At 35.7% G+C, this 19,444-nt stretch overlaps 1 protein-coding gene across 1 annotated transcript; it reads left to right on the forward strand.

The window, feature by feature from the left end:
- Positions 1 to 33: 33 nt before the first annotated feature.
- Positions 34 to 16,789, forward strand: LOC110462794 (transmembrane protein 62-like). Its single transcript, XM_021516970.1, has 14 exons — positions 34 to 453; positions 1,480 to 1,591; positions 1,944 to 2,078; positions 5,501 to 5,546; positions 5,859 to 6,006; positions 6,385 to 6,512; positions 8,043 to 8,165; positions 8,790 to 8,942; positions 9,444 to 9,603; positions 11,892 to 12,002; positions 12,222 to 12,315; positions 12,562 to 12,693; positions 14,699 to 14,817; positions 15,176 to 16,789. The coding sequence occupies exons 1-14, from the start codon at positions 214 to 216 to the stop codon at positions 15,458 to 15,460; spliced, it is 1,986 nt and encodes a 661-aa protein (XP_021372645.1). The 5' UTR covers positions 34 to 213; the 3' UTR covers positions 15,461 to 16,789.
- Positions 16,790 to 19,444: the final 2,655 nt, after the last annotated feature.

Raw genomic sequence — 19,444 nt, forward strand, 5'->3', positions numbered from 1 at the left:
CCGTTTTTTTCAAGCTCTTCTGGTTTTGGAGGTTTGTTAAGGTCAGAACATCCGGAGGGTGAGAACCTGTGAAATTTTCCTTTAATTTTTAATGTATATGATGAAATATGACATCATCAACATTTTCTATAAATACTAATGACTGGTTGTCGTAATCATGAATAATTTGACGCCTACGTGTCCAAATATCAGAGACAGAAACTCGCGCCCTTTATGAAAACAGGCGTTGCGGTCCACTCCAGTCATATCCGAGGGAGCTGGGCCTGGGTTCAGAATTTTGTAATGAAGTCGATCACAACAGTACTTGTGGTGCTGATGGTTTTTGGTCTTTTGCTTTCATTCTCTCCAAACATATTCGATATTGGCGAAGAAAAGACGAAAGAGATTACACAAAAGAAACATGACAAAGAAGCGATGGGTGCTTCTCCAGATAAATTGTTCTGGTTTGTACAGGTAATTATAAGCAGCCACCAGTTGTAATGAACATGCTGTAGATATATATACTCATAACGATTATATAGACAGGATGGACATCTTAAGACATTGGTATGAAAATATCAGAACATGCATCGTGATGATATGTAACTGTCACTGTGTTTATATTATAAATGTACAAGTGTAGTAGGGGAGGGTTTTGGGTACACAATATATTGATTAGATGTTTAATTTATCGTGTGTCAATACACTGCCGGTCAGCTAAGTGACATGTATTAGACTGTGATATTCGTGTTCAGTATCTAGTGCACACAGTAAGTTACATACCTGTAGTTATTCTTTAGAAAGTGAAGTTGAGCTGCAACATTGTCAGGTCATTTCAGGGCGACTGTAGTTGACCCTGTTGTGTGGTGTATCAACTGGATAGTCGATAATATGCCACATATAGTTTTGCACGAGCGAGTGTACTTTGGTAGTGTAGGCTAGGGTATAAATACAGTTGTTGCATGTGAAATAGCGGGCAGTCGAACAGATTTGTTTCCGGAGGTGTGCCACATTTCTAGCCGGGTATATAACTTAGCACCGGTAGGTCGTAGACCCTAATGGCTAGGGGGATCTCAAGCGGATGTAGGACCTAGACCCAGGGGCGAGTTCGTGTGTAAATTTAGTATGTAAGTGTGGGTGAAAGGGCTTCTCATCTGTAAATACTACATACATCCTCATATTAATATATATTGTTTACAGTTTATTTGGATCCTATTATCTCTTCTTTAGCCGACAGGTTTCGTGCGTTGTGACCTACCAAACCTGGGTTTACAACATAGGGCGATGCGGGACTCGGGGACACACTAAATACAGATTAAGTGTGTGAATTGCCCGGAGGCCGACTCATCCTATTACACAAGGATGCACATTGAATTGCTAGTATATTGCTACTTAAAGTAAATGTAAAATCACCCTAATTATGGTGCATTTCAAAAATGTATTCATTTTGATTGAAATGCATCTGTCCTTTATATATTTGTTATATTTCTAACCCATCAGGTATCAGACATTCATATCAGCAAATTCTACGATTCCAGAAGAGCTGCTGATTTGCTACAGTTCTGCCAGGAACAATTGACAGTGATTAAGCCAGATTTTGTTATTGCATCAGGTAAAAACTGCAGTGAAATACCGGTAGGTTAGGTTACATACATTTCATCATGAACTATTCCAGAATGAAATGTACATTAAGTTGCACAAGGAGGCTGCATCCCACAATACTTTTATTTCCTTTACTATACCAATATTGACAAATAATTAAGACTTTATAATTTATATATTTATAAACATTTAAGAGTCTTATTGTCCTGAGGCATGTCCTAGAGGTTACCAGCTCGACACCAGTATGGGAAGATGGTCTATTTCTAAAACGTATGTATAAATAAATACATATCACTGTAGTGTGTGCATTAATCTTGAATAAAGAGAGATGCTGGGTTACATTGAAATATTTTCCATTGCAGGAGATCTGACTGATGCAAAATTACCAGATGCCAGAGGATCAAGGCAATATATAGAGGAATGGACAGCATATCAGGAAACTGCACAGAAATGCCATAAAATTGTTGGTAAATGGCTAGATATCAGAGGAAACCACGGTAAGGAAAAAGGAGGAATGCCATATTTTGTAAAGGCACTCACAAGGACCCATACTGTGGCATGCTGTTTTATGTGGCTAATTTATTTAGAGTGAAAAGGGAAAATGTACGGGAATCTGCTGATGTCAAAAGTAAAAAAATAGGTTAATTGTAATTTGTATTGATTTGTTTCAAGTTTACTTATCTAACAGAAAACAGTGTTATCTGTGATGGCTAAAAATCTAACAAACATTAATAAATGTTGTCATTCTTCAAGGTTCTGTTCTTGGCCCTTTTTTATGCCCCCGCCATAAAATGGAGGGGCATAGAGTGTTGCCCATGTCCATCCCGTCCCGTTGCGTCCCGTCCCGATTTAATGTAAACACCTGTCCCGTCCCGATTTAATGTAGACACTTAGCAACTTCATTCTTTGACAGATTTTAGTCAAACTTTATACAAAGGTACAACCCTCCATAAAATGTGGGGGCCCGGCATATAGTGTTGCCAATGTTTGTCGCGTCCCGTCCCGATTCAATGTAAACATTAAGCAACTTCATTCTTTGACATATTTTGGTCAAACTTTATACAAAGGTCAACTATGAGTTTACTTCGGACATTGTTGTGTTTCAGGGTTCCAAGGTCAAGGTCACTGTTGCTATATATAGAAAATCATCAACTTATTCAATTTGAACACTTTGCAACTTCATTCTTTCACAGATTTTAGTCAAACTTTATACAAAGGTCAAATATGGGTATACCTCTGACATCCTTGTGTTTCAGGGTCCCAAGGTCAAGGCCAAGGTCACTGTTGCTATATATAGAAAATCATCAACTGGTTCAATTCAAACACTTAGCAACTTCATTCAATATGTTATGGAGATGGTAATAACATACAGAAAAAACATGAATATTAAAATCAACTGATCAACTTTGAGTGTAATACCTTGTGTGTGTGCATGTTTCAGGGTAACAAGATCAAAGTGGTTGTAACTTTTTTTATAGAACAATAAAACTAATTTCACATGGCAGCAGCGGCATTGATGTCTTACAGACATTTTCTAGTTTTGTGTTATTTTTATTAATGATTTCACAAATAATTTTTCTTCAGATATCAAACTTTTTGCTGACAATACTTCTCTATGTAATAGTGAATAATTATAAATAAATGACCTTGGTGAACTTGGTGATATACTCATTATTATTCCTCTTCAGTCAAGCATGGGCTAACCAATAGCAAAATCTTTTTAATTTGAACAAAATTGTAGCATTAAGTTTCACTAAAATTCTGACCAATCTTCATCTCTCACTATTTTATTTCACAACTAGAACATCAGACATTTTGCTTATGTTAGATTGAATGTACTTACGTGGTACAGTTTCAGTTAAACACTACATAAATTATGGATTAAAACAGTATTGGAATATTCAGATATCATAGTATTGACAACTGTTTTAAATTTGAATTGAATCTGTTCAAGTTGCTCCTTAATATATATCGAAACAAGCTTCAGAAGGGGTACATCTCCTCAAATGCTTTCTTTAGATCAAAATCACTGCAAGCTAAAAGAAATAAAAATAAACTCATACTTGTATTCAAGGTCATTAAGAATTACACACCTGCATGCATATCTACAGTATCAGTCAACTACACAGAAGCATAAACAAAAAAATGCTCTGGAGAAGAATGAATCTTCAGTGTACCTCCTGCTCGAACTTTTATAGTTATATCTGTGATTATATAACTGTGATTAACTGAAACACTGAAATCTTCTATAAAATATCCCTTTTTAGTTTAAGATTTGAAAACTAAACTTAAAACAGGATATTCTTTCACCAACTCTGAATCCGTTAGTACACTACTTATAATCCAAGAATCTCAATTTCATTCTATGGCAGTTAACCCTTTCACCACCGTAAACCATAATGGACTCATCCCCATAAATGCATGGTAGAGTCAACTAAAGTTACCTAGGGGTAAAAGGGTTAAGGATCTCTGCAAATTATTCAGATTATGATAAGCATGCATTTTTTGGTTGATGAATGTTCCTGTACTTGTGGTGCAAATATAGAAAAAAAATATGATACATTTTGGGTTCAAATGTTCCCTTTATACAATTGAGCATCATATTACCTGGTATCTCTTTTTGCAGTCTATAAGGATATGGAAATCTCGGTGTTTTATTATATGATCTAGCTGATAAGTCAAATGAAATTTATATAGGTGTACTCAGTTGTACTAATTTTTATTTAGAAAATATCCAAAGAAATCCATTAATAAGTAATATTTTCTAACACTGTTCATAATTGGGGATTTCATCAGATATAGATGTTACTGTTTTATACGCCCGTCAAATTTGACGGGAGTATTATGGTATGGCGTTGTCCGGCCGGCGTAAACTTTGTTTGTCCAGCTATCTCCTCCTACATTCGACCGATCTATTTGAAACTTGGTATACATTATAATCATGATATGAAGTTGTGTCTCCCAAAAAAGAATTTTGATTCGACAATTTTTCCAGAAGTTATTGCCCTTTATTCATTTCGGTAATTAATTTTTGTCTGGTGATCTCCTCCTACATTTTTCGACCGATCTCTTTGAAACATGGTATACATTATAATCATGATATGAAGTTGTGTCTCCCTTAAAAGAATTTTGATTCGACAATTTTTCCACAAGTTATTGCCCTTTATTCATTTCGGTAATTGATTTTTGTCTGGTGATCTCCTCCTACATTTTTCGACCGATCTCTTTGAAACTTGGTATACTGTATAATCATGATATGAAGTTGTGTCTCCCTTAAAAGAATTTTGATTTGACAATTTTTCCAAAGTAATTGCCCTTTGTTTATTTCAGTATTTGATTTTTGTCCGGCAATCTCTTCTTACATTTTTCAACAGATCTCTTTGAAACTTGATATACTTTATAATCATGCTATGAAGTTGTGTCTCCCTTAAAAGAATTTTGATTTGACGATTTTTGCAAAATGTATTGCCTTTTGTTAATTTCAGTATTTGATTTTTGTCCGAAAAATGTCTACTGCATGTTTTATAGCATATCAGCTAACCACTCTTAGAATGATGCAGATCTTATTTCAATGTAAGAAAGTATATAATACAATATGGCATTCTGAGGGTGTATTTTGTTTCACCCCGCGGTACTCTTGTTATAGTGTATTATCTCCCTTTGATTGTAACTGCCTGTAAAAATCTCTAATTAATATATTGCTGGTGTGGATCTCAAACTGCAGCATAGAAATTTGGAATGCTATATGACTAAGGTTGAAGCTTGCCTTATTTCAAAGTGATTTATTACATTTACTGCGAGGCTGAACCTCCAGTATTATTGAACTTTTCACATTATCAGATATTGTAGTGGTAACAAGTGTTTTGAGATAGATAAGATTTTCTACACCCTGACTCATATTGTCTGCTTGCTATTACAGATGATTTTGATGTGCCATCAGAAGATCATGAAAAGAATTATTTCAGGTAATTAATATTAAAACATTGGGATGAACATAGATAATGTGTTCATGAGAATAATTTTATGTATTTGATATTTAAAAGATGAAGAATCGAGGATCATGGTCTTTATTTAAAATGAAATCATATATCAAAGACATTAAAATATATCAGCAAAATATATCAATATATTTTAACTATCTCTGATTTGACTGTAAAATTAAAATTATAAAACCAGTATATCACACACACAAAAATATGTTTTTGGTATCTTCACTTTTTTTCATCAATATTCATTATGTTTGTTTCACCTCTAAAATGATATATGTAATTTTCCAGGAATTACTCAATACAAGGATCTAACCATCCCAACTCGTACCTGTACCAGCACAACAAACCCTGGGGCAGGTACTCGTTCATCGCCATGGATGCCTGTCCCGATCCCGGGCCAAGGAGACCTTTCAACTTCTTTGGCTATATCAACAATGTAGGTTTTCCTAATGTTAACTGCATAGTTATGTGAATTTCACATGATATAGAATCCTACACCAGATCCATATATATTATGTGGGTGGTAGGAAGACATTTTCCATGATTATAACAAAAAAATTACATTGATTTTGGTATTCTATGCATCTCACAAAATTAAAGTAAATGTACAAGTAAATAGAACTTAAAATGCAGTTTAAAAGACAGAGAGCCCTGTTATAGCGATTTAAATTTGAATTACACGAAATTTCCAGTAAAAGAAATTGATGCCCCCCCCCCCCACCCCCCCAAAAAAATAAATAAATAAATAAAAACATCCAGGATATATATGTAATGTTAATTTACCTTTTGCTTTACCAATCCTTGGCTTTTGTAGAGGAAGACAAAGCGCCTGATTGAACATGTCAAACAAACAAACGGAAGCAACATGACAGTGTGGTTTGGTCACTACCCTACCTCCTTGATAATCATGGAGAACGGAACTAGGATTAGGTCACTCATGAGGTCAGCTTGTGTTCTTTAGTATCCTTAAATCAGTGGATGCATTTGTCTTACTCATTATTTTTACAAAAAAAATATTAACAAGGAAGGAATCCAGTTTATTTTATTGCTGATTGTGTATGGGTTGTTTTTAACTTCAGAGGGTTGCATAAAAAAAGTATTTGAATTAAAGGTCCTGTATTGAACATTGAGGTATCAAACCTTTTCTGCTTTTTAGCTCACCTGCCTGAAGGGCAAGTGAGCTAATGTCATGGTGCGGCGTCCGTCGTCCGTCCGTCCGTCCTCGTCCGTCAACTTTTCCTTTAAACAACTTCTTTTGAAGAACGGACAGGCCCAGAGTCATGATATTGGGCTGAAAGCTTTGTTGGTAGGAGCCCTACAAAGTTTGAGAACGAAAACGACTTTGACCTACTTTAAAGGTCACAGGGGTCAAATGTGTCATAAGCTTCAAATGACTTCTTTTGAAGAACTGACAGGCCCAGAGTCATGATAGTGGGCTGAAAGCTTTGTTGTTAGGAGCCCTACAAAGTTTGAGAACGAAAACGACTTTGACCTACTTTAAAGGTCACAGGGGTCAAATAGGTCAAAAACTTCAAACGACTTCTTCTGAAGATCTAAAAGTTATAGAATCTTCATATTTGGCTGATGGCTTCCTGGGGTGGAGCCCAACAAAGTTTGAGAATGAAAATTACCTTGACCTACTTTCAAGGTCACAGGGGTCAAATGTGTAATAAGCTTCAAATGACTTCTTTTGAAGAACTGAAAGGTAAAGAATCTTTATATTTGGCTTGTGGCTTCCTGGGATAGAGCCCAACGAAGTTTGAGGAAGAAAATTAGTTTGACTTACTTTCAAGGTCACAGGGGTCAAATATGTAAAAAAAACTTCAAACGACGTCTTCTGAAGAACTAAAAGGTATAGAATCTTCATATTTGGCTGATTAGTTCCTGGGATAAAGCCCAACAAAGTTTGAGAATGAAAATTACCTTGTTCTACTTTCAAGGTCACAGGGGTCAAATGTGTAAAAAACTTCAAATGACTTCTGAAGAAGAACTGAGAGGTATAGAATCTTTATATTTGATTGATGGCTTCCTGGGATAGAGCCCGACAAAATTTGAGGAAGAAAATGACCTTGACCATCTTTCAAGGTCACAGGGGTCAAATGTGTCAGACACTTCAAACGACTTCTTAACAACTGAAAGGTATAGAATCTTTATATTTGGTTTGTAGCTTCCTAGGAAAGAGCCCAACAAAGTTTGAGAATGAAAATGACCTTGACCATCTTTCAAGGTCACAGGAGTCAAATGTATCAGACACTTTAAACGACTTCTTCTGAAGAACTGGAAGTTATAGAACCTTAATATTCGGCTGGTTATTTCCGGGGAAAGAGCCCAACAAAGTTTGCGAGGGAAATATTTTTAGTGCAATATAATATTTAATGAGAATATTTTGCTATGACTGCTTAAATATTCAGGTGAGCGAAACAGGCCCTCTTTGGCCAATGTTCATTTCTATTTTATGTTGGGTTTCCTCAGAAATGCTGCGGCGTTCCTGTGTGGCCACCTCCACACTCTGGCTGGGCTTATCCCAAAGATGCATGCTCGACACAACACCGGCATGCTGGAACTGGAGCTGGGCGACTGGAAAGATAACCGACTGTAGGTATATTGTAGTAATGTTGACCAGAGGAAAGTGAGTATTTGAGTATTCCTCGCAAATTAAAATCTTTCTTCCTTAATATGCTAAATTTTTGTGCTATTTTTCTGAATTATTCATATTGTCAGGGAAAATATATTATAAAATGAACTACATAGCCAGTATTGAGATGATGCATGGGAGAATGTATGATGATGCTAGATTGTAGTTTGGTAGATGGGAGACTAAGGATAGATATAAGGTAAAGGTAAAGAGGATTGATGAGCCATGATGACTTATATTCTCTGAAGCAAAGTTCAGAACACAGGACCGTTTTGACAAGGACTTAACCTATTTGTAATATCTGCTCTATTAAGTTGGACCCAATATCAAATTCTTTGACACAAAAATATGACCTGCAGAAATATTAAGCAAACCTTGTAATACACATTCCGGATGGTGAGTGAAGGGAAATCCGTTTCAGCAGTTAGTAAATAGAACGTTCTGACTTTTATCTACTTTTGATAACTAGTTACTGGTAGTGAGCACATGACGCTTAACCTATCTGAATATCTTTGTTTTTAAAATGGAACATCATCTGGTGTGTGAGTAGATAGCTATATATAGATTTTACTCTTTGTTTACAGATACCGAGTGCTAGCAATAGACCACGACATGATCTCTTTCACGGATGAGCGTCTGGGGCATTGGCCTGTGATCCTGGTGACCAACCCCAAACATGCCATGTACATGTCTGATGAGGAGGCTCTGGACAAACCTGCCAACTCAACTCACATCAGGTAGAGATACATAGGTCAATCACCACACAACAGTGACAGCAATATATCTACCAGTTATTTTAATGTGGGTATCCAGCTTTGATAGTGCTATCCTGACTTACAGATAATGAAGATCTTACATATTTATGTATTTGAAGTGGCACAGAAATCTTAGACAGCAACCAGATTAAGAGTATTCACCATAACATACATTATAAATATAATTATGCACACTATTTTATGATGACAGTTTATTTAAAGGCATGTCTCCTTATTTCTGTCAATCATGTTTTGCAATCATGTTAATGACCTGCTACATCATCATCTAATAGTAATTTCTTTATTGTTGTGGTATTGTCCGATTTCTGTATAATAAAAAAAAAGATTGGTCTTGTGGTAGGGAAACACAATTTTTGTTTCCCTGTAATTAATCATGTTTCACTGAGGCATCACAGTTGGTAATGTTGACATGTTATTTTTATAAATCCTTCTGAGAACCGTTTCACATGTGGCCTATTTCAGGATTCTGGTTTTCTCCCCTGATGAGATAACAAAAGCAGATGTGTACATAGATAACATGTATGTAGGGCCAGCTCACCATGTCCAGGGGCCACTGTTTGTGTCACCATGGCAACCTCACAAGTACAACAATGGTGTACATAATTTGGGGATTGTTGTACAGGTAACTATGACAATCTTTGAAATTGAATATTAATTAATAACTGAACATCACCCTAGATAATTAATCTTACTTATTATGATCTGTAACTTTAATTAGTGTTTTATTCGAAAGATTATGTCTATATATTTTACTTGAGAGTAGCATCAACTTTTCTGATGTTACAAGGTATTAACTTGTTTTGAAAATGAAAGCATTGTTGTCTCACCTTCCCCAAAGGGCTATGTTAGCTTTTGATAAAAGTAAATCATGGCATCTGTTGTTTATTATTAGCTTTCATTTGTTCAAAGACTGTACCTCAGGATGGTTCTAGGATTGGCCTCAGGGTCCGTCCTCACCCCTGGTGACTTAGTCCTTGAGACACAGCCACAACAACGGAATATTTGAGATTCCCTTAAAGACTTGCTCCCTGGTGTAAAATGAACAAAGGCTTGTGATCCCTACACTAGAACCAAATATACAACGACTGAGAATTAACAGACACATACATGTATGCCAGTGTTGGTTAGGGGTCAAAACCTTCTGCTCTGGATTTAGTCCCTGGGTCATAGCATAAAAACACTTGAGATCCCCATCTTTATATCAGATATACATTTTCTGGGCATGTAAACAGAAATATACATATGCTATGCAGATTGGCCTTGGTCTGTCCCTGGTTCTAGGGACTTGGTCCCTTAGTCATAACATGGAAATGATTGACATCTCCATCCTATAACCACATTTGATAAGTCTAACCTATAACCACATTTGTGGGGCATGAAGAGGCAAATTGACATGTTCTTCTAGGATTTGTTGGGCATGAAGAGATGAATGTATAGGTATATTAAGTAGGATTAACCTAAACCCAGGGAACCTAGTCCCTCACTATATATTCTTACATATGCTTGCTGGGCATGAAGAGATGAAAATAATCATGCTACCAAGCCCAGCCCCTCAAGATTTATTTGCATTATTACTTTTAATGATAATATTTTGCCAAGTTCGCTTAAATATCCAGCGGAGTAATACAGGCCCTCCTATACTTGTCACCTAATAGGGAAAGTTATAAGATGTGCCTATTCTGTTATAGCAATGGTATATTCATACTGACAACCATCTAGGTTTAATATGAGATATTTTGACAGACGACATACCTGTGAAAAGAGTTACTGTAAACTTGGAATATTACGCGCAGGGGAAACTTTCGCTTATAACACGTAGTTGGATCGTCCGCGTAAATTTCCCTCGCGCGTATGGTTTCGTCGATAGTGTAAGGAACGACAACTCTGATAGATATTGGTACATTTGTATGTGTGATGTCCTCCTGTAATATTGCTTTGTTAACGTATTACTAGTTAACGTACATTGTCTTGTAATGGTATAAAATATAAACAATAACTACTGAAATAAACTATTTGATAAATTGAAGTTTTTAATGAACAACAATTTTGAAAATCTTTTTAAAGGCACAGAGAAAGTCATAAATAAACCCAGGTGCATCGAGGTTCATTGGCATTTGGAAAACGTGCTTGATTACGAGATCAGCTGGTATAAGACACACACATACACCTGAATACAGTTCACCTTTATTTTCATCTGTCAAATGACCAGAAAGTCATGAATAAACCCGGGTGCATCAAGGTCCGGTACACATCACTCACACACATGTCTACAGGACACAAACAGCTAGTAATCGTGTGCAAGTCTGTGCAACAATCCCTACACAGGTAAATGCCCCTGTCATCATGGTAGCAACAGTAACTGTGCTTGATGACTTAAGATAACTTACGAATAGTGTATGGTTTCATCATTGTTATTTGGAAAACGTGTTTGATTTGACTAAATAGCACTCACCTGTTTGATCCCAGTTGATTACAAGATTAGCTGGTATAAGACACACACATACACATGAATACAGTTCACCTTTGTTTTCATCTGTCCAATGACCAGTCGGTATGCATACGTAACATGTACTCAGTAGCTACTAGTATTTTTACCTTTACACATTTTGTAAAGTAAGGGAGATAACTATGCAGAGTAAACGTCTGTCTACCGCGACCACATAAATTGCCCCCGCGCGTTTAGTTTTGACCTTCAAATCGCATATTTTTCACCCAGCGTAAATAACCACGTTTACAGTAGATTGAAATAATATTTGTTGGAAAGAAAATTGTTCAAGATGACGGTTGAATGCTAAAAAAAAATATCAACATAAATTCTGCATCAAGTTAATGTTTTATGTTTTCTGTGTTAAGTACATTATTAGTGACAATAATGCATTCATTTTGTAATCTGTTTGTAAACTTTTGAAGGATGCTGCTAAGAGAAGTCGATATGTGACCCAGCCTTTTACCATCGACACTAAAGGATTAGCACTCCCAGTCATCCCAGCCTTTCTACTGATAGCCAATATCCACAATTTGGTATGTAAACTGTATAAATATTGCATGTCTAAACTATTTTTATAGGAGTTGTTCCCTTTTTCTGACTTTTCATTATGTAGTAGGGTTATTAGTTAGTCTGCGACTTACAATTTCATTTGCAATTTTAGTTTGTAACTATTTGTGTGATTATTGAATAAAGTGTTAATTCAATGTCTTCCAAGCCAGTCAGTCCTAACGGATCTATTTGTGTATTTCCAGGCTAAGCTCCTTTTCTGGTTCCTGGTCTGCACCTACATTGGAGTACTTATGCTTCTCAGAGGTTGCGATAACATCAGAACCATTTTCATCAGAGGTTTGATATATTTTTTTCATTATACCGAAAATATTATTTCCTTTTAAAGGAAGACTGTAAAAAAATAATTTTGAACTTTTATAGCTATAACATGTACAGTAGCTTTGTTTAAAATGGAAGATAGGTTGAATTGTGAAAAATAAGGATAATAATGATGAATTGAATTTTTTTTCTATTTCTATAGGTACAACGATAGTATTGGTTTTAACATGAAGAATAATATACAGGTATTTGTTCACACTGTAGGTAGATACATCCCGCCCATATGTCGACCAGTGGTCAGTTTCATCAACAGTTGGCTACAGAGGCTGTGGCTCGTCTCACGCATCTCCTCACTCTTCTATCCATTGGTCAGCTTCGCACTTTACATCGGCATAGGTAAGCTAGAACCGACTTCCGTCTATCCATTGGTAAGTATTATGATTTAAAGCTCACCTGGTCCGAAGGACCATGGTGAGCTTATGCCATACTGCAGCGTCCGTTGTCCGTCGTCCATCTGTCCTTCCACTTTTTCTTTAAAACGCTACTAGTCCTGAACGGCCAAGTAGATTTTGATTAAATTTTATCAGGAGCATCCTTAGGCCAGGGGGACTCAATTTTGCATAAACAGGGTGTGTTGCCCGCTGGGGGCAGAGGGGCGGGCCCAATAAGGAAATATAGATAAAACCTTTAAAATCCTTCTACCGTAGGGATTAAGGGATTTTATTCTAATTTAGTCTGGAGCATCCTTGGGCAAAGGGGACTCAATTTTGTATAAATGGTGGGTGTGGCCTCCCATGGGGCAGAGGGATGGGGCCGAATAGGAGAATAGAGGTAAAACCTTCAAAATCCTTCTCCTACCATAGGGATCAAGGGATTTCATCCCAATTTGGGAAAAGGGACTTAATTTTGTATAAACAGTGAGTGTGGCCCCCTGGGGGCTGAGGAGCGAGCCCCAATAGGGGAAACATAGCAAGTTCTTCAAAACCCTTCTTCTGTAGGAATGACTGGATTTTATTTAAATTTTGGATGAAGCACCCTTGAGTGAAGGGGAACCAATTTTGTATAAACGGTAGGTCTGACCCCCCTTTTAGCAGAGAGGCAGGGCCAAAGAGGAAAAATAGCTTTTAAATCTTTCTTCTTTAGGAGTGACAGGATTATGTCCATATTTGGTCTAAAGCATCTTTGGGTGAAGGGGACCTAATTTTGTCTCAACGATGGGTCTGACCCCCCTGGGGACAAAGGGGCGGGCCTCAATATGGGAAACATAGCAAATTCCCTCAGAATCCTTCTTTTATCTTAGGAATGACAAGATTTTTTCCAATTGCATATAAATATAACCCTGACTAACCATGTAATACATGTACACTTCCAGTAACATTATGCTATTCTAACTTCAATTTTGCTAACATTTCCAAGTGAGTGATACAGGCCCTCTGGGCCTCTTGTTTGTAACTTTGTCTGTTGACCATTTCATGTCAATATGATATGATATCATACTCTCGGCAACAAAAGTTTTTTTGGGCAGATGGGGAGGAAGGAGGATGGATGCAGATAAAATCCTCTGTGCATTAATTGATCAAAACTACGGTAGTAAAAACAGCTCTTCATAAACTATTGAATCGATTTCAGTAAAACGTTATGCACATAATAAATACACCTAGTTCTGTTGGTCCAAATTTGTTGAAAATTTGAAGGAGTAATACACAGAGGACTTACTTAAAGGGGCTGGTCGGGGAAAAATGTCATATTTGCTAAAATGGCATACACATGTTTAAAATACATTCTTATGAAATATACCGATTCAAATTTTGCTGAAATTCACTCCCTAAGAGTAAAAATTAAAATTATATTAAAGAATCCTAAATCGTCACCTGACAGTCTAAAACTCTCAATTGACCCAGATCAGTGATGTAATTTTACCGCACGGGCGTCATCAACAAGGCCAAATGTAAACATCGCTGCGAAATTTACGCGGGGCTTCCCCGAGATTTCATTGGTCAAAACTGGACAATGCAAGCAGAACTCGACCATCATATTGTCATGGTATAACTTTTGGAAGGCCAGAGAACTCATTTAGACCCATTTATTTTGTATTTTTTTCCCCGACCAGCCCCTTTAACTGAAATTAGACTTTTTAGTTTTTGGATTTAGGATGGTAACTGTGACCTCTGATTTGCAAAGACCATTGTAGTTACATCTCAAGTTTTATTGGACTGACTTAATTGATAATTTATGAGATTGACACGCAAGTGGTATAAACTCATGTTGAACAAACTTTTAAGTTTTGAAACTGAAGATGGCTGCTTTGCTGCCTTGCTGGGATAGTTCGGGGGATATTTGTGAAAGTCTGTTAAAGCTAGAAACTTTTGTGATGTATAATAATGTCCTTGCCTCTTTACAGGTCCCTGGTTTGTGGCTGAAATACTGGAAGGTCACTTTGGAGTGGTGTTCATCTGGGGTTTGTACGTGAAAGGATCATTCATTCCAGGCTCGTTAGCCTACCTGTATGGTATATTTCAGGTAAGTTATGGACATGTTTGAGCTTTCTTGTGCTGCAGGCAAAACTTTGATGTCATCCTAAAATTACCACAATCTTGGATAGTAGATTAGTATTACCAGTCAGTTCAGAAGTAAAAGGATTTTTTTTTAATTGAATAAATACATGAATCATAAAGCTTTATCGTGAATGCATTTGATGCAAAAAAAATATTTTGTCACCAATATTTGTTTTTATTAATGTGATAACAGCCCCTTTATTAAGCTACTATTGTACAGGCATATTTTAGATCATAGCCTTCAATTTGTTTCCTTCCTTTTAAATGTGATTTTCCTCACTCCAGATTGTGACCTTCAACTTGTGTTTTCTTACCTACTTCAGATTGTAGCATTCAACGTTCCCATGTTGCTGTTTCTCGGGTACATGATTCAGTTCCTGCAGGAGGAAAGCCAAGGAAGGAGGTCCAGCAAAGACAGACTATGTTGTATTTATGTTCCTCTGTCGGCCGTGTTAGTGCTATCCTGCTATATCGCCATGGTGGAATTCCCTATTGCCTATGGGAGTTCTGCCATGATTATGGGACCTGTAAGGACCGGAGCAATCCTTCTACTGATCATATTGGTCTTCCAAGCCAAGAAGCATGCTTTATCAAATCAGAACAGTTAATGTTGCTGACGTTTAGCCAACAATTCTTGTTTATTAGTTTTTGTTGAAGATTATGTTCACACATGTATTATGTGGTATTAAGTTGGTGTATCGTTTTGAAATCACCAAACTTCAGTGACCTTTAACAACTTATAGACCATTCGTCAGTTTTCATTTGAAGACAAATTTATCAAATTAATCTATTTTGGTACATTATTGCTTTAGTAATGTTCATCTGTTTTATTTACACATGTAGTGTGATAGTATTTTGAAATTTATAACTTATTTTGAAGAAAAGACATTGTGATGATTTTTTTATTTAAAGTTATACCAGTGAACTTTTACAGCAGTTATATTTTTTTATGTTTTATTTTCTGCTGATTATTTATCAACAACTAGATATCATACTTGGAGACATGTGATTTTATTTGTTATGTCTAGTCTCTATTGACATTCCTAGTGAGATAAGAACTACAATCATTATACTGTAGACCAAAATGAATTATATATACTAATACACATGTTCATTATTATGGGTTTTGTAAATGACAATATCACAACCTAAAATCAGCTTTTTTAATCAGTTTGGGAACTTGTCTTTCACTTTGATCATAAAATTTTCAAATTAGAACTTACGCTACTGTTTTTTTAAACTGACCACAATGTAAGGGTGTTCTGTAACAATCCCTCACTGTTAATTATCTTCGAAGACTGAGTTTGTTTTGTCCATAGTCACACCGTATAAAATATACAGTGATTATATATCTAGGATTACTAATTGCTCAAGGTAATGATAGTTGATTATCATTTTATCTAACTTATTAAAGTTATTTTACTATTGAAAATATTCTTAAAATAATTTGAAACTTCTGTAATGAGAGTTTATCATGATGAACATAATAACCCCATCTAGGTAATAATATAGATATGTCCAAAAAGCATCTTTACTGTAAACTTCAGTTCGCTATTCAGTATGAAATCACTCGAGATCAAGATGTTACGAAGTGCTACAGTGTCTACATGAAGGTTCATGCCTTGTAAAGGCTTCAGTAAAACAGTTATGAAACCATTCCATGATACTTTAGTTGTTACTGTTAAAACTGAACTTTGAATTTATTATATTTTGCATGAAAACAACTACATGTAAATCAATATGATAAAACTGAATATTCTTTTCAAATTTGCAAATTTTCAATGTAGAAAATAGCATGCGACAATAGCTGTTCTCATCATATGTGCCATTCTAGATATTGACCTGGGGCCTTTTCGTTTAAGCGGAACAACCGGTTTGATCGTTTATAAATGTAAAAATTTTGGGTATAAATCCTGGCGGACCTGCAAATGTTTATGTAAGTCTTGCAAGGCTTTGTCGAGGCTCGCCTGAAAGCAGCATCAGACTACTAGGTCTGACCTTATTTAATAAAGAAACAACTGTGGTCCAACCGGTTTGACCGTTTATACGAATACAGCCTCGATTTGACAATAAAAAGCAGGAAATTTGATTTCGGAAGAAAATAAATTATTTGCAATTTTTTTTTCTGGTTTTACTTCGCCTGTTAAATTATCTAATGCTTGCTCAAGAGTGAGAATTTGTGTGACAAATGGAGGTTCCAAAATGAATGACTGTTGCTTTCTTCAATTTTAAAACTTAAAAGAAAATGTGATCTTCAGGCAATTATTTCTTATTTAATTTAAAAATTAAATGGAGAAATTTGAATAAACATGCTAAAATTGTCACAAACGTGGAATTTCTTATTACATGTACCAGATTGTTTTCATTACTGCTCAATTCTTTACCAATCTTTTTTATTTTTAAAATACTTCTTGTACAATACATGTACAAACATGTATTGTAGTATTACATTGTGGATGAATATCCAAATAGAGGACATACAAAATACATGCAACATGTAATTAGATCCAAAAGATTATGTAGAGGTTGTTGATGAAGGTCACAGGTCAAACCAAGGTAACAATCAGGAATTCATCGTTGGATAATTGGGCTTTATTAAGATCATTGATTAAATCCTTTATTTTATATCTATTTTTTTACTTGATACCTCATTTTCAGAATTTAATCGCTTATATATATATATATATATATATATATATATATGTCTGGGTCAAAGAAGTAATATAGACGGTAAAATCCCATATAACACTGTATGTAAAGGTATGGGTCAGCTTAATTGCTGCCTTCGGCTGTCTTTAGCCGAGGGGACTATTGGTTTTATATTATAGCTATATTTTCAATTATAGTACGTGTATATCAATTCTATCTTCTTGTAATATGATGTATATGTACATGTAACTGTTCTGTTTCACTGTGTCTTGAAAAAGGAGCAGATCGCTCCGAAAATTTGACAACCTAAACTTGTCCACACTGTTGGAGTTACTTCTTTGCCCCATATATATATATGTCATCATACACATTGTAGTTTTTATGATTCAGTTAATGAAGTTGGTTCGATGTTCAATTTCTCCATAACCAAACTACAACTACAATGTGCAACATTATATACGGAATCAAATATGCCAAGTTTACGAAATATCAAAGTGCTTCTTTATACACAAGGCAGGTATGTATTAAACATGTTACAATGTTTCAAGACTGACTTGTCCCTTTGTCAAGCTATTACTAACTACAGACTAGTTTGAAAAAGGGACCAGTCTGTCTTGAAATGTTGACATGTTTAATATGTACATTGTTTGCATATAAAATAACACTTTGATATAACATATTTCCAAACTGATGAAACTTATTGAAGATGTTAATTTTTTAAATTTCCTTAGGTGAAGGAAAGTTAATAAAACGCGAGCCAGTGCAAAAATATAGCTTTGGGTTATATAGTTATACATGTATAACCCATAGTGATAATTTTGCACTGGCTAAACTAGGATGATATAACAACTGGTACACCCAGTGATGTACTGTGATATCTACATGTCATTGAACTTTGTTATTCATTTAAATACTCTGTATATTTTGAGGTCAACATTTGGTCACCTCGTAGGTGATTGCTATGTAATTTTACTCAGACTTGCATGTTGAATACCCAGTTTGTCTGGGAAGTTTTCATGAAATCTTGCTCGTACATGTAGTTGGAAATACCGTATACTGGGAAATATTTGCTGCATTTTAACTTTTGCTTATTTCATACTCCCTTAGATGGATAAATTTATCAAGACAGTAAATTTTAGCACACTGCATGCCATATATATGATAATTATGTGAAGGGCAATTTACAGGAGGAGAACAAAACTTTGGTTGGACAATTGTCCCAATATACAGTAGGACCTGGACACTGGTATATACATTAACTGAAGAACAGTAGGGGATGGGGTTTGCAACCATGCAAAGGACAGGGTGTGAAAAGGGTTATTTGGAAATATGGTTTGAACTTTATGTAATTTGTGATGGATATCAACCATATTATTTTTTGGTGGCATCCTCAGGTAGTCATGATTTGAAACTGTAAATATGGAGGGGCTAACCCCCAAAGGGGACTAAGGGATAGAGCCAAAAATGGTTGTTTGGTCATATAGTATTGCTGGCCAATTATCATGCTATCAAGATTTGGCCTCAATCCCAGGATTCAGTCCTTGGATCTTAACTTAGAGATGGTTAAGATCCTCACCCTATAATTATATAATGTTTGGTCAGTATAAGAGAAGACTACAATCATGCAATTGGCCTTGGGGTATGACTTTGCCTGTGTTGGCTTGGTCCCTGAGTTCTAACATGGAAGCAGTCAGTATCCCCACCTTAAAACCATATTATGTACTAGCTGAACATGAAGAGAAGAACATCATCATGCTACCAGCATTAGCTCTGGTATCTGGCCCATCTCTTGGAGATTCATTTCCAATATTACTTAAAATTAAAATTTTCCCCATGATTCCATAAATATCAAGATAAGTAATACAGGCCCTCAATGCATCTTATTTTTCACAGGTTTTACAACATTTTACATCATTTTAATTTACATTTTTAACAATGCCAGT

Source organism: Mizuhopecten yessoensis, unplaced genomic scaffold (genome assembly GCF_002113885.1).
Source record: "Mizuhopecten yessoensis strain PY_sf001 unplaced genomic scaffold, ASM211388v2 scaffold10831, whole genome shotgun sequence".
NCBI lineage: Eukaryota > Metazoa > Mollusca > Bivalvia > Pectinida > Pectinidae > Mizuhopecten > Mizuhopecten yessoensis.

Excerpts from the sequence above, each read along its gene's own strand:
- LOC110462794 (XM_021516970.1), top strand. The coding sequence starts at position 214 with ATGAAAACAGGCGTTGCGGTCCACTCCAGTCATATCCGAGGGAGCTGG. Across the intron at positions 5,547-5,858 it reads CATGAAAAGAATTATTTCAG|GAATTACTCAATACAAGGAT; the intron begins GTAATTAATATT and ends GTAATTTTCCAG. Across the intron at positions 6,007-6,384 it reads TCTTTGGCTATATCAACAAT|AGGAAGACAAAGCGCCTGAT; the intron begins GTAGGTTTTCCT and ends TGGCTTTTGTAG.